The sequence below is a fragment of the Aristolochia californica genome, unplaced genomic scaffold (genome assembly GCF_029961685.1).
Source record: "Aristolochia californica isolate CCGP_79_NKW_82.1479 unplaced genomic scaffold, dmAriCali1.0.hap1 SCAF_11, whole genome shotgun sequence".
Lineage (NCBI taxonomy): Eukaryota > Viridiplantae > Streptophyta > Magnoliopsida > Piperales > Aristolochiaceae > Aristolochia > Aristolochia californica.
Window position 1 is genome coordinate 28,474,898 of NW_027181782.1, and position 14,415 is coordinate 28,489,312.

Sequence of the window (14,415 nt, forward strand, 5' to 3'; positions counted from 1 at the left end):
TGTGTTTAAGCTTGACTTCAAAACAATTTCTTGGTGTAGCAAGAGATAGCCGATGGTATCATTGTCAACCATTGAAGCTGAGTATCGAGCAGCTGCACTGGCAGCTCAAGAGAGTACATGGTTGATACAATTGATGAATAATCTACATACACAATAGATTATGTAGTTCCGTTGAACTATGACAATCAGTCGGCAATTCGTTTGGCGGAGAATCCGGTCTTTCATGCAAGAAATAAGCATGTTGAAGTGCACTATCACTTTATCAGAGAAAAGGTTCTGCAAGAAGAAATTGAGATGAGACTGATCAAGACAGATGATCAAGTTGCGGACTTGTTAACAAAAAAGTTTGAGTAGTTCGAAATGTTTCCTTGTCAGCTCGACACAGTGCAAATAGTGAGAGCTGGTGTAGAGGGGGAGTGTTGAAGATCAACCCCAGCCCATTAAAAAGCCCAACCTATTTGAGCCCAAGGTAAATAAAAGCCCAGTCTAAACCCAAGTCGATGGAAGCTTCTAAATAAATGTGGAAGGAAGATTGTTTTTGAAAGTCGTAGAAGAGTGTAGAAAAAGGTAGTGGAGAAAGGGCGAGTCTTTAAGATTTCAGGAGAGATGAGAAAAGAAGTAGGGCACCGTGTGGAGAAGAATGTTAAGGGGCACCGGTCAAAGGAGGGGCTTGGTTGATCAGTAGGCAGTCTTCCGACGAATCGATGAAGACGCCTGGTCGAACTGGAAGGGGCTTGGTCATGCAGTGGAAAGTCCGCCGGATAAGTGGATCTGGAAAGAACTGAAAGAGAACAAAACAGGTAAACCAAAGGAGGTCCTTTCTCTTCCAAGTTCTGATTTAAGTATTCTGTTTTGTGAGTGTGTGCATTTGCCCATTGTGATGATGTGATTTCAGTATTTGGACTGAATAGATAAGCAAATTAAAGTTGTGTACTTTAAATTGTAGATTGACTCAACGCACAAAACCCGCTTTGACACCTTGTTGATTTTTGGGAAAAGAGAAATACTTCACTGACTTGATTGTAAATTGTGTACAATGAGCTTCTATTTATAATAAAGAAAATAAGAAGAATTAGATTACAGTGAAACTGTTCATATCCCAGTTACACCCAAAGTAAAACACTACAAGAAGAGTCATAGAACAACAGTGCAACTAAACATACATAAAATACTAACATAGCTAAAACACCTTTAACTGAGATTCTTCTGTGAGATATCTTTCCATGAGAGTCATCTTAGTCTCTACCATATTAATTCTGGCTCAGTGAGACTTATTGTTATGAGAGTCATGTAAGACTCTTCCATACTGGCTCTTCTACATGCATCGTGTAATACTTCTACAACTCCAACGTGCTTCAAAGGTCATTGAAAGAGATCCTCTAGAGAGCACTAGTTCCGGATGAAAATCCAGAAGACGAGCACTATCCTGTCCTCTTCTTCTCGTAGACCTTTTCTCAACATGTTTTTGGATTTGTTTTTCGTGATTCAGGTTTAAGCACTGAAACATATGAGGCTAGTAACATTGGGATCATACTTGCTAAAATTTTCTCTTCTATGGCTGCCATCTTGTAGAAGCACCCATTAATCTAGAAATTGATTGGATGACAAGGATAAAGTGACTCGGGATACTAAAATTTCAATGAGACTATGTGGGAGGAAAGCAATAAATAACTGCTAGGAGAAACATAAGGAAGATAAAACAGAAGCTAGAATAACTAAACATTTTAGGGAAAAAGAAAAAGGAAGGAGAAATATAGGAGTAAAGAATGGAGGAAGGCATTGTCTCTTTGGGAAGACCACCCCAACTCACAAAACATGCTCTGATGCCATGTTGAATATTTGGAAAGAGAAATAATTTATTGACTTGATTACATCAGAATAGAATGAACCTTCATCTATAACTAATGAAACAAGTAAAATTATATTAGAAACAAACTACCCATGTCCCATTTATACCCAAAGTCAAACATGCGAAAAAAATGCTCAAAAGAATTAAACAACAGAACATCAATAGGATATTAACATAACTTAAACACCTTTCAATAAAACTCATTTGTGCGACCTCCAATTTTGAGACTATTGTAAGACTCCACCATATTAATTTAGGCTCTATGAGACTTCTTGCTATGAGAGTCATGTAAGATTCTCCCATACAACTTCTTCAACACATAATATTGATACAAGAGTGCATAACCAAGCTCAACATGAAGGCTCCATTTACATGGATGGGGTGGAAATCATATTTAATTATCCCGATCGAAATTATGACGGGGATCCTAAGTGTGTGAGGATAAAATGTCAATTTTGTCGCATATAGAGTGGGAGTTTAGTGGCACTAGAGAATTGAAGATGGCATAACCCAAATACAAGAGATTATTTGGGTTGTATTGTCTAATTGCGAAGAGATAAAAAAAAAAATCTATTGTAAGCAATTTACCTCAATCCATGAACTTATACATATGTCGAGGGTTTAATAAATAATACTTATTTATCGTTACAACACATATGATGACTAATGAACATAGAGAGTTTTCTTCTCACGAGGGAGTGACAAACGTTGATAGAGAACACAAGGCACTATTTCTCGAATGGTTGAAAATGTAGGCTAGTTATATACTAATCCTTGTGTAATAAAAATAAATGATAGCATTCTTGTCTATGATCGTTGTGATTGTAGCTGATTATATTTGTTTTTCCAATGCAGCTCAAGACATTAGTATAGCAATGATGTCTTGATAGACATAGCGATATTTATACCCTTGGTTTTGGCACCATCAAGCATCACAGTTACTCAAGTTGCATAATAAATGAAGTGTGAATCAATACTATGAAGCTAGAAGCATGCCGAAGAACTCTTAAAAGCAATGTTGTAGTCAAGAGTACTATGAAGATAATGATCTTGACTATGATGGGATGGTGACTAAGATAATAGAGTTGTGGTATTTGCTCAAAAATCTCTTGTATGTGCTCAAATGTAAATGGTTTGATGTACGCGTAACTGAAGACATGACACCAAGATGGATGAGTGGTTCACAAGCATCAACATGTCTCCCACGTGGTGCAACGATGACCCTTTATCATTGGTATGGTTGTCACATTAGTAGTTGTACCACATGGTACTCACATGGTAATAGCATCAACGTGTCTCCCACGTGATTTACCAGATTCAATATTGGTTTTACGTGGTAGTTTTTCTCTTTCTTGAAAAAAAAGGTGAGTCCAAGTTAAGTTGTACCCATAATCTACAATGGTGGGCTAGAAATGGTAAATCATTGGCGGTGTGCTTAATGTGCTCCGATGACATTAATTTTGCTTGGGTACTTATATAAACTCAGTGCATCTGTGTCTGTCATGATCCAGCTTATTCTCTACAAGTATTAAGCATGGAACTAATTTGCTTAGCTGACATCTCCAGTGAGGAAGTACCTAGACTAATTAGGGTTACCGGACTACAACATCCATGTGCCATTAATGTAAATGTGAGTGAAAGAAGCCAAAAGTGGCTCATCTTTCAGGTCTTCTGTTGTTACCATGGCCGGGCAATATCGCGTTGTTCAAATTTCCTTAAGAAATTATAACAAAACAAAATCAAACTGTCGTTATTCAACATAGAATTGGAAAGAACGAAGAAATCTTCTGTAACATGTCAAAATTGTAGTATTTACAGTTGTCAAAGAAGAGAGAGTACATTGGAGGGTATAAATCAGTTCAACAACCGTATACAGGTTCTTTATAGAGCAACCCCCAATGGATGATTGAAGGTGTGGAGGAGCGAGCAGCAGTGATGGAAGTGAGCACCGCCTTTTCCACATCTCTGTTTGGACGCCTCTGCATCAACAAAAGCACGTATTCCATGAAATCTGCAGTACATGGGAGCGTGATTGGCCCATCTCCTGGCAATCCAAATCCCTCTTCTGAGACTTCCAGCAATGCATTCAAAAGAGTATTGCTGAGGTATGCCAATGGAACCATGAACCGTTCACCATCTGTAGTGTAGGCAGCAAAATGACCCTTGTCGGCTATTGGCTTGATAGACGCCTTCTGCCTATTTCTGGCCAAATGAACGATCTTCTTTGGGCTCAACATACTGAATAGTTGCGTGAGGAAGGAGAAAGCAAGATGAACTTCAGAGTACGCTGTGGTGATGACTTGAAAGCAGTCGAGGCAATGTACATATATAGTCCCTAAGAGACACAGAATTCATTCAGCTGTAACTTTCCTCATGTCGACTCATTTAGGAGACACATCCATGTGCTGGTAAGTCCCTTAGTGGATTGATGACAGTTGGGTAAGTCTACCAGATTATGGAAACGTTGGGCATAGCTCTAGAAAACAGTTTGGGCATATCCATGTGCTGGTAGGGTAGCAGGCATTCATGCTTCTGTCCCCTTAGATTTCAGAGTGTCTAGTGAAAGTAATGAAAAAGAAAGGTAGAGAGGTATTTGAGACATGAAGACTAAAGACAGATATGAAAAATGAACTTCTGTGTGTATCAAAATTGTGTCGATCATGTACAACTGACGATAAAAAAATTACATCCCTGGTCATTCTTTTAGTAACTGTGGAGAGGTATTTGACGAGCGCGGTGCTCTGACTGATGTAAGGATGATATTGAGCACATACTACTGAAAATTGTCAACAGTAAAGCCTTCTCTGTGTCTTTGGATGGACGCCTTCTAATAAATGAGAGGACATAATCCAGGAAGTCCGAGTTGCATGGCACAGTGATGCGCCCAATTCCTGACAGACCAAATTCATCTTCAGCCACTTTCAGCAACTCTTGGAAGATCGCATTGTTGAGATATGCCAATGGAACCTCCAAGCGGTTTTGATCTGCAGTGTACACCACAAAATGACCTTTTCCTGAGATTGCCCTCTCACCATTCCTCGCGTTTGATACAAAACGCTTGGGACTAAACATGGCTGCTGATGAGGGATTTTGGTTGCTGGATGGAGGGGAAAGCTGAAGGCTGATCTTGGATAGCAAGAGGCCAGTGGTTGTGCTGATTCCCGATGCACTCGAAGACTTTTATACATGGAAAGGAAAGTGGCGAGTATCAATTCTGTAATTTTCCTATGTTGGGCGGTTGAGAATGCGCAACCATGTGCTGGTAGGGTACAGTATGCCGTACCCAGTGAGAGTGCTGAAAACAGAGGTGGCAGGCTCTCATGCTTCTGTCCCCTTAGATTTCAGAGTGTCTAGTGAAAGTAATGGAAGAGAAAGCAAGATTTTGACTGGCTACGGCATGCCATAACAGTGATTGTAAGAATTCCACACGATAAGCTGGGTCCAGTAAAATGTGGATGTTGTTGAAGCCATGATTGTAGGGCAGCCAACCAGGCAATAAGGAAGAGAATAAGCAACTCACATGATGGATGGGTCCATAACAACAAGATGTATTTGAATGCATGTTTTGTATTGGTCGGCACAGATTTAGCGATGTCCATCGATAAACTTGTCATGATCTTGAAACATGATATGTAGATGACTTTGAAGCAGACTAACCAAAATTAGAATCCCAAGCCCCCACCCGAATTTTCTTTCGAGGTTGTCATGCAGAGGGATATATCACACTGATGGAATACTCTAAAATGTAAGGAATATATAATATAAATCATACTATATATTATTCTTGTAACTTCTCAAACAAATGGAGACAAGACTTTGATCGGGGACTCAACATCGTCACATTAAAATACGGGTTCAATCGCCAGAATAAAAATGGCCTTTCAAGATTGCGTTATTGACACAAGTCATTGGAACCATAAAACGCTTTTTGTTAGCGGCATAGACCTCAAACTGACTATTGTCACCTTTTGATCTTTTAGCTGCACTTGAGTTTGTATCTTGAACACTCGTATGTTACTAGATTTTGTTCTGCCCCCACAAAATTGATTCTTTTGCCCATTCCTAATCTTTTCAAACTAACCTTATGGGACTCAACATCACTAACGCTGGGTAATTTGCGCGTTGCTTTGAGATGAATGGACAAGGCTTAATCACTCTATGATGTGTTCATTAAAGGTATACAATATCTTGCTTGGGTTATCTTTCAAGTTTTGTGTTTTTGTTACTAGGTCGTGTATCTTACACATAGTTAACTTGTTAGATAAGGTCACTTTGGATTTATGACCATTGCATACTCTCCAACTTCCGGTTAAAGTTGATTTTCTCTGGTATTTCTTCAATTTTGATCTTGTATTTTCATCACTTCAAAGCAATGCCTAGACCCACTACCTAAAAAGTATAGGAGTGTGCCCAATAACCATCTCGAGTCAAGTCTTTTATTCTTTACCGGAGAGGTGATTTTCGTTTGAACTACCCTTAAAAAGTGTGTAATCTCTTTGTTGTGACCTAAAGTTGGGCTGTTTTTCCGCCTTAAAATTTGATCGGAGTGTGTTTCACACTATGACTGTTTTAGCTAGTATTTGGAGCTCTTGCGTGCGGCTAGAGTGATTTTCTTCTTCCATATAGTGTTTTTTCCTTGCAAAGTGTCTATGTCATTTTTATCCCCAACTTAAAGAGGAGAAGAACAACAACAAACACAAGAAAGAGGTACTTTATTCCACACGTTGTGGTAATTTTTATGTGACCAAAATATTCATGAAAAGGGGAGAATAAAAGAGGAAGAATTTTGCATCTATGAAAATTATTTTCAGCAAAATAAGATTGAAGACCAAAAATCTATTTTCATGCAGGCTGAAGTTATGAATTGGAGATGGAGGGGGAGTGTGGAAGAGTCAGTAAGAACGAGTCTCACATGACTCACACAACAAGAAGTCTCATAGAGCCAGAATTATTATGGTGGAGTCTTATAGGAGTCTCACAAGAGGAGATCTCACAGAAGAGTCTGAGTTAAAAGTGTTTTAGTTCAGTTAGTCTTTATTTATGTTCATTTGTTCAACTGTTCTAGCCCTTATCCTTTAGAGTTTATTATTGGGTATAAGAGGGAGAAGGGTAGTTTAAATGTAATTGAGTTCTACTTGTTTCATCTATTATAAATAGCGGCACATTGTACTCAAATTACAACAAATTAGTGAAGTATTTATTTTTTTCTAGAAAGTCAACAGCTCCATATACCAATAAAAATGGCCATAGTCTAAAACGCGCTCTGATCAATTTTAAAGGTGGAAAAATGGCCCAAATTAGGGAACAACAAAGAGACTGTTGAGTTTTTATGGGCAGGTCAAACACAAATCACTTCTTGGGTGAAGAATTAAAAGACTTAACGAGTGTTGAATATTGCGCACACTCCTATATTTTTGATGTAGCAGGGATAGGTATTGCTCGAAAGTTAGAAAAAGACAAGAAAAGAAAACTGAAGAAATACTAGAGCAAAACAACTTTAAACAAAATGAAGCTTCTATGCAACACTCATACTTCAAAAAGGACCTAGAATGTGAACTTTAAAAGTACTTGGGGAGAATGTAATGGTAGAAATAAAATAACTGAAAATTTTCTACAAAGTATGACTTTTGTTGGGTGACCTCAATTTTTTGAACATGACAATGAGGAAGAAACACAATCAAGTAACCAAAATAAACAAAAAAAATTAAAAACAAAATCAAAGCAGGACACCGATACTTTGATCGAGCACATCCTGGAATGATTATGATTGACCAAAAACATTTGATTACAAGAAATTGTTTTCTAAAAAATTAAGAGACTAGGAGGAAAGGAAACTTAATTCGCGTTAATGCATGGAGGGTCAATAGGAGAGAAAATAGGAAAAAGAGTGACTTCCGGTAGAACTAACCTTTAATACTTATGATATTGATGTCTCAAGTAACATAGCGCATAATTACAAACAGTTTGTTACTAAAGAAACTAGGCTCAAAGATCTTTAGTTTGATACCTAAATTGACATCGAAATCTTCAATCTTTATTTATTATGACCACTCAATATTCTTAATTATGCCGCATGACCCTTACTGACTCCAATGAGCATATCACCTTACATATAGATCTGACTGAAATCAAAGTTATTCCTTCGTTATCTAGCCTTTAGTACCTTTCATTCAAGAATAATTTTCCTTCAATGAAATATTCTACTTTTGAATGAAAAAATCTTATAGATTTAATACTCGGCAATTTTATCAAACTGAATGCTCTTTCTTTGGCGATAATGACCTTTGACTCTTCCAATATTGATATCTCTCTTCAGAAAATTAGGATTCAGAATTGGCTTGATAGGTTACAAAATAGACTTAAAAATACTTTTTTTGACATATAACTCACTATTTGAAGTCTAACTCTTGATGGCATAAAATGCCTCAAAAATTGAAGATTTTTTACTATTGCATGTATCTCTCTCTCGATATCTAATCATTTTTGCTTCAAATATCGATTCGCTTTGTCGAAAAATATGATTGCCAAAATTAGATTTGATTTGGAAAGTAGACTAACAAATATCTTCAATGATATATAATTTGATATAAGTAAAATTCACTATGGAAGAGAAGACTCCAAACAAACAAGTTGTACTCGAATTGGGAAGAAAGAAAAAGGTAGAATATGAATCTAAACTGCTAGAGACAATAAACCGGAAAGGAAAAGGATTACGTTATCTCTTGGGTAGATCGAGTCAACGCACAAATCCCGCTCAGACACCTTGTTGATTTTTGGGAAAAGAGAAATACTTCACTGACTTGATTGTAAATTGTGTACGATGAGCTTCTATTTATAATAAAGAAAATAAGAAGAATCAGATTACAGTTAAACTGTCCATGTCCTAGTTACACCCAAAGTTAAAAACCAAAAGATTAGTCATAGAACAACGAAGCAACTAAACATACATAAAATACTAACATAGCTAAAACATCTTTAACTGAGATTCTTCTGTGAGATACCTTTCCATGGGAGTCATCTTAGTCTCCACCATATTAATTCTAGCTCAGTGAGACTTATTTTTATGAGAGTCATGTAAGACTCTTCCATACTGGCTCTTCTACATGCATCATGTAATACTTCTACAACTCCAGCGTGCTTCAAAGGTCATTGAAAGAGATCCTCTAGAGAGCACTGGTTTCGGATGAAAATCCAGAAGATGAGCACTATCCTGTCCTCTTCTTCTCGTAGACCTTTTCTCAACATGTTTTTGGATTTGCTTTTCGTGATTCAGGTTTAAGCACTGAAACATATGAGGCTAGTAATATTGGGATCATACTTGCTAAAATTTTCTCTTCTATGGCTGCCATCTTGTAGAAGCACCCATTAATCTAGAAATAGATTGAATGACAAGGATAAAGTGACTCGGGATACTAAAATTTCAATGAGACTATGTGGGAGGAAAGCAATAAATAACTGCTAGGAGAAACATAAGGAAGATAAAACAGAAGCTAGAATAACTAAACATTTTAGGGAAAAAGAAAAAGGAAGGAGAAATATAGGAGTAAAGAATGGAGGAAGGCATTGTCTCTGTGGGAAGACCACCCCAACTCACAAAACATGCTCTGATGCCATGTTGAATATTTGGAAAGAGAAATAATTTATTGAGTTGATTACATCAGAATAGAATGAGCCTTCATCTATAACTAAAGAAACAAGTAAAATTATATTAGAAACAAACTACCCATGTCCCATTTATACCCAAAGTAAAACATGAGAAAAAAAATGCTCAAAAGAATTAAACAACAGAACATCAATAGGATATTAACATAACTTAAACACCTTTCAATAAAACTCATTTGTGCGACCTCCAATTTTGAGACTCTTGTAAGAGTCCACCATATTAATTTAGGCTCTATGAGACTTCTTGCTATGAGTGTCATGTAAGATTCTCCCATACAACTTCTTCAACACATAGTATTGATACAAGAGTACATAAACAAGCTCAACATGAAGGCTCCATTTACATGGATGGGGTGGAAATCATATTTAATTATCCCGATCGAAATTATGACGGGGATCCTATGTGTGTGAGGATAAAATGTCAGTTTTGTCGCATATAGAGTGGGAGTTTAGTGGCACTAGAGAATTGAAGATGGCATAACCCAAATACAAGAGATTATTTTGGTTGTATTGTCTAATTACGAAGAGATAAAAAAAAAATCCATTTTAAGAAATTTACTTCAATCCATGAACTTATACATATGTCGAGGGTTTAATACATAATGTGTATTTATCGTTACAACACGTATGATGACCAATGAACATAGAGAGTTTTCTTCTCACGAGGGAGTGACAAACGTTGATAGAGAACAGAAGGCACTATTTCTTGAATGGTTGAAAATGTAGAATAGTTATATACTAATCCTAGTGTAATAAAAATAAATGATAGCATTCTTGTCGATGATCGTTGTGATTGTAGCTGATTATATTTGTTTTTCCAATGCAGCTCAAGACATTAGTATAGCAATGATGTCTTGATAGAAATAGCGATATTTATACCCTTGGTTGTGGCACCATCAAGCATCACAGTTACTCAAGTTGCATAATAAATGAAGTGTGAATCAATACTATGAAGCTAGAAGCATGCCGAAGAACTCTAAAAAGCAATGTTGTAGTCAAGAGTACTATGAAGATAATGATCTTGACTATGATGGGATGGTGACTAAGATAATAGAGTTGTGGTATTTTCTCAAAAATCTTGTGTATGTGCACAAATGTAAATGCTTTGATGTACGTGTAACTGAAGACATGACACCAAGATGGATGAGTGGTTCACTAGCATCAACATGTCTCCCACGTGGTGCAATGATGACCCTTTAGCATTGGTATGGTTGTCACATTAGTAGTTGTACCACATGGTACTCACATGGTAATAGCATCAACGTGTCTCCCACGTGATTTACCAGATTCAATATTGGTTTTATGTGGTAGTTTTTCTCTTTTGAAAAAAAAAAAGGTGAGTCCAAGTTAAGTTGTACCCATAATCTGCAATGGTGGGCTAGAAATGGTAAATCATTGGCGGTGTGCTTAATGTTCTCCAATGACATTAATTTTTCTTGAGTACTTATATAAACTCACTGCATCTGTGTCTGTCATGATCCAGCTTATTCTCTTCAAGTATTAAGCATGGAACTAATTTGCTTAGCTGACATCTCTGGTGAGGAAGTACCAAGACTAATTAGGGTTACCGGACTACGACATCCATGTGCCATTAATGTAAATGTGAGTGAAAGAAGCCAAAAGTGGCTCATCTTTCAGGTCTTCTGTTGTTACCATGGCCGGGCAATATCGCGTTGTTCAAATTTCCTTAAGAAATTATAACAAAACAAAATCAAACTGTCGTTATTCAACACAGAATTGGAAAGAATGAAGAAATCTTCTGTAACATGTCAAAATTATAGTATTTACAGTTGTCAAAGAAGAGAGAGTACATTGGAGGGTATAAATCAGTTCAATAACCGTATACATGTTCTTTATGGCGCAACCCCCAATGGATGACTGAAGGTGTGGAGGAGCTAGCAGCAGTGATGGAAGTGAGCACCGCCTTTTCCACATCTCTGTTTGGACGCCTCTGCATCAACAAAAGCACGTATTCCATGAAATCTGCAGTACATGGGAGCGTGATTGGCCCATCTCCTGGCAATCCGAATTCCTCTTTTGAGACTTCCAGCAATGCATTCAAAAGAGTATTGCTGAGGTATGCCAATGGAACCATGAACCGTTCACCATCTGTAGTGTAGGCAGTAAAATGACCCTTGTCGGCTATTGGCTTGATAGACGCCTTCTGCCTATTTCTGGCCAAATGAACGATCTTCTTTGGGCTCAACATACTGAATAGTTGCGTGAGGAAGGAGAAAGCAAGATGAACTTCAGAGTACGCTGTGGTGATTTTCTTTTTCCATATAGTGTTTTTTCCTTGCAAAGTGTCTATGTCATTTTTATCCCCAACTTAAAGAGGAGAAGAAGAACAACAAACACAAGAAATAGGTACTTTATTCCACATGTTGTGGTAATTTTCATGTGACAAGAATATTCATGAAAAGGGGAGAATAAAAGAGGAAGAATTTTGCTTCTATGAAAATTATTTCTAGCAAAAGAAGATTGAAGACCAAAAATCTATTTTCCTGCAGGCTGAAGTTATGAATTGCAGATCGAGGGGGAGTGTCGAAGAGTAGGTTAGAACGAGTCTCACATGACTCACACAACAAGAAGTCTCATAGAGCCAGAATTATTATGGTGGAGTTTTATAGGAGTCTTACAAGAGAAGATCTCACAGAAGAGTCTGAGTTAAAAGTGTTTTAGTTCTGTTCGTCTTTTATTTATGTTCATTTGTTCAACTGTTCTAGCCCTTAACTTTTAGAGTTTATTATTGGGTATAAGAGGGACAAGGGTAGTTTAAATGTAATTGGGTTCTGCTTGTTTCATCTATTATAAATAGCGGCACATTGTACTCAAATTACAACAAATTAGTGAAGTATTTATTTTTTTCTAGAATGTCAACACCTCCATATACCAATAAAAATGGCCATAGTCTAAAACGCGCTCTGATCAATTTTAAAGGTGGAAAAATGGCCCAAATTAGGGAACAACAAAGAGGCTATTGAGTTTTTACGGCTAGGTCAAACACAAATCACTTCTTGGGTGAAGAATTAAAAGACTTAACCAGTGCTGGATATTGGGCACACTCCTATATATTTTATGTAGAAGGGCTAGGTATTGCTCTAATGTTATAAAAAGACAAGATAAAAAAAATGAAGCTTCTATGCAACACTCATACTTCCAAATGAACCTAGAATGTGAACTTTAAAAAAATACTTGGGGAGACTATAAAGGTTGAAATAAAATAACTTAAAAATTTTCTACAAAGTATGACTTTGGTTGGGTGGCCACAATTTTATAACTGTGATCACAAATTTAAAATTTGTCATCAGAATTTTAAACTACCACAGAAATGATAGAAGGTGAAAAACCAAGCAAAAATCACATATGAGGGTTTCTTGTTTTTTGTAATCATGATTCAGTGTTTAGAAGCTGGCACGATTAGAACGTGGAAGAATGATTCACATCGAACATAGCTTGTATTGATTGAGTAAAACATGCAAAAATCACATACGAAGGGAACATTAAAAAAAATCACGTCATGGAAACACAAACCATAAAAATAGAATACCATGTGGTGGATATGTATAACACCGGAATCTCCTCACCACATGGCAAAAATATTCCATAGCACTTAAAAAATTCTCAACAACATTCTCAAACATTTCCAAATTAATTAAACTATTTTCACTACTGCATATGCACTAAACAATGAGAAAACACACACATCAAGTCCAAATTCACCGAACACCCCTGGTAGAGCCCCATATAACTTCGCAGTCACTACGAACTGTAACTCGTCAGTGATGAGGGTCGGGTATCGTTGGCTAATGGACGCCCGTGTAGGCAACTCGGCCTTGTTTGAACTGGACTAAAAAACCCCTAAAACCCCCTAATAATCCTAAACCCTAAACCATAAACCATAAACCATCAACCCTAAAGTCAAACCCTATCACCTACTAAATTCTAAACCCTAAACACTAATTCCATAACATAATACCATAAACCCTAGACACCCCTAAACCCTAAACCCAAAAAACCCAAGAGTTTAAAAACACAAAACCCCCAAAAATTTAATAACCCTAAACCCTATCACCTACTAAACTCTAAACCCTAAACACTAATTCCAGAACTTAATACCGTAAAAGCCCTAAACCCTAAACCCTAAACCCTACACCCTAATTCCAGACCCTAAACCCAAAAAACCATAGAACTTAAAAACATAAAACCCCCCAAAACCTTAAAAACCCTAAACCCCTTTAACCTTAAAAACCCTAATCCCTAAAATACCCTAAATCCTTAACCATAAACCCTAAACCCTAATTACATGACCCTTAAATACCGAGTACCAAACCCTAAAAATAATCCCTAACACGAATCAAGAATTTAGACCCTAAATCCCACAATTAAGCACACTAACCCCCAATTAGGCACTAACAATAAAATTAAATCAAATAAAACGATAATTTAAGGAAAAAAAATGGGGTTTAGTCATACCTTCTGAAATTTGGGGAAAATCGAAGCCAAAGGGTTAAATCGATGCCGAATGGGGAAATCGATGCATAAGCGAAGTAGAAATTAAGAAATCGAAGCCCAAATGTCAAAATCGAAGAAAATTGAAACCGAAATAGGGGACGTCGTAAGAAATCGAAAGGTATTTTGGGGAAAAAGAGAATAGCGAGAGGGAGAAGGGAGTGAGATGTCAAAAGGGAGAAAAGAGAGAAGAAAGGGAGGTCGAGAGGGATAAGAGAGAGAGAAAAACAAGAGAGAGAAGCGAGACCGAGTCCGAGAGCAGAGAGGGAGGCACAGAGACAAAAGAGGGGGTGCGAGAGAGAGGGCGAGTCCGAGAGAAGACTGAGAGACGGAGGCCAGAGACGAGAGGGAGGAGAGACGGAGGCCAGAGACGAGAATCTATGGAAGAGAGG

General features: G+C 37.3%; 1 protein-coding gene across 1 annotated transcript; it reads right to left on the bottom strand.

Annotated features, from left to right (window-relative positions):
• Positions 1-11,342: 11,342 nt before the first annotated feature.
• LOC137943729 (auxin-responsive protein SAUR36-like) lies at positions 11,343-11,720 on the bottom strand. The gene has a single exon (XM_068789166.1). It carries the CDS (start codon positions 11,718-11,720, stop codon positions 11,343-11,345), a length of 378 nt encoding a protein of 125 aa, XP_068645267.1.
• Between the last annotated feature and the right edge of the window lie 2,695 nt (positions 11,721-14,415).

Bases quoted from the DNA above. Each gene is read 5' to 3' on its own strand.
- LOC137943729 (XM_068789166.1), bottom strand. From the start codon at position 11,720: ATGTTGAGCCCAAAGAAGATCGTTCATTTGGCCAGAAATAGGCAGAAG.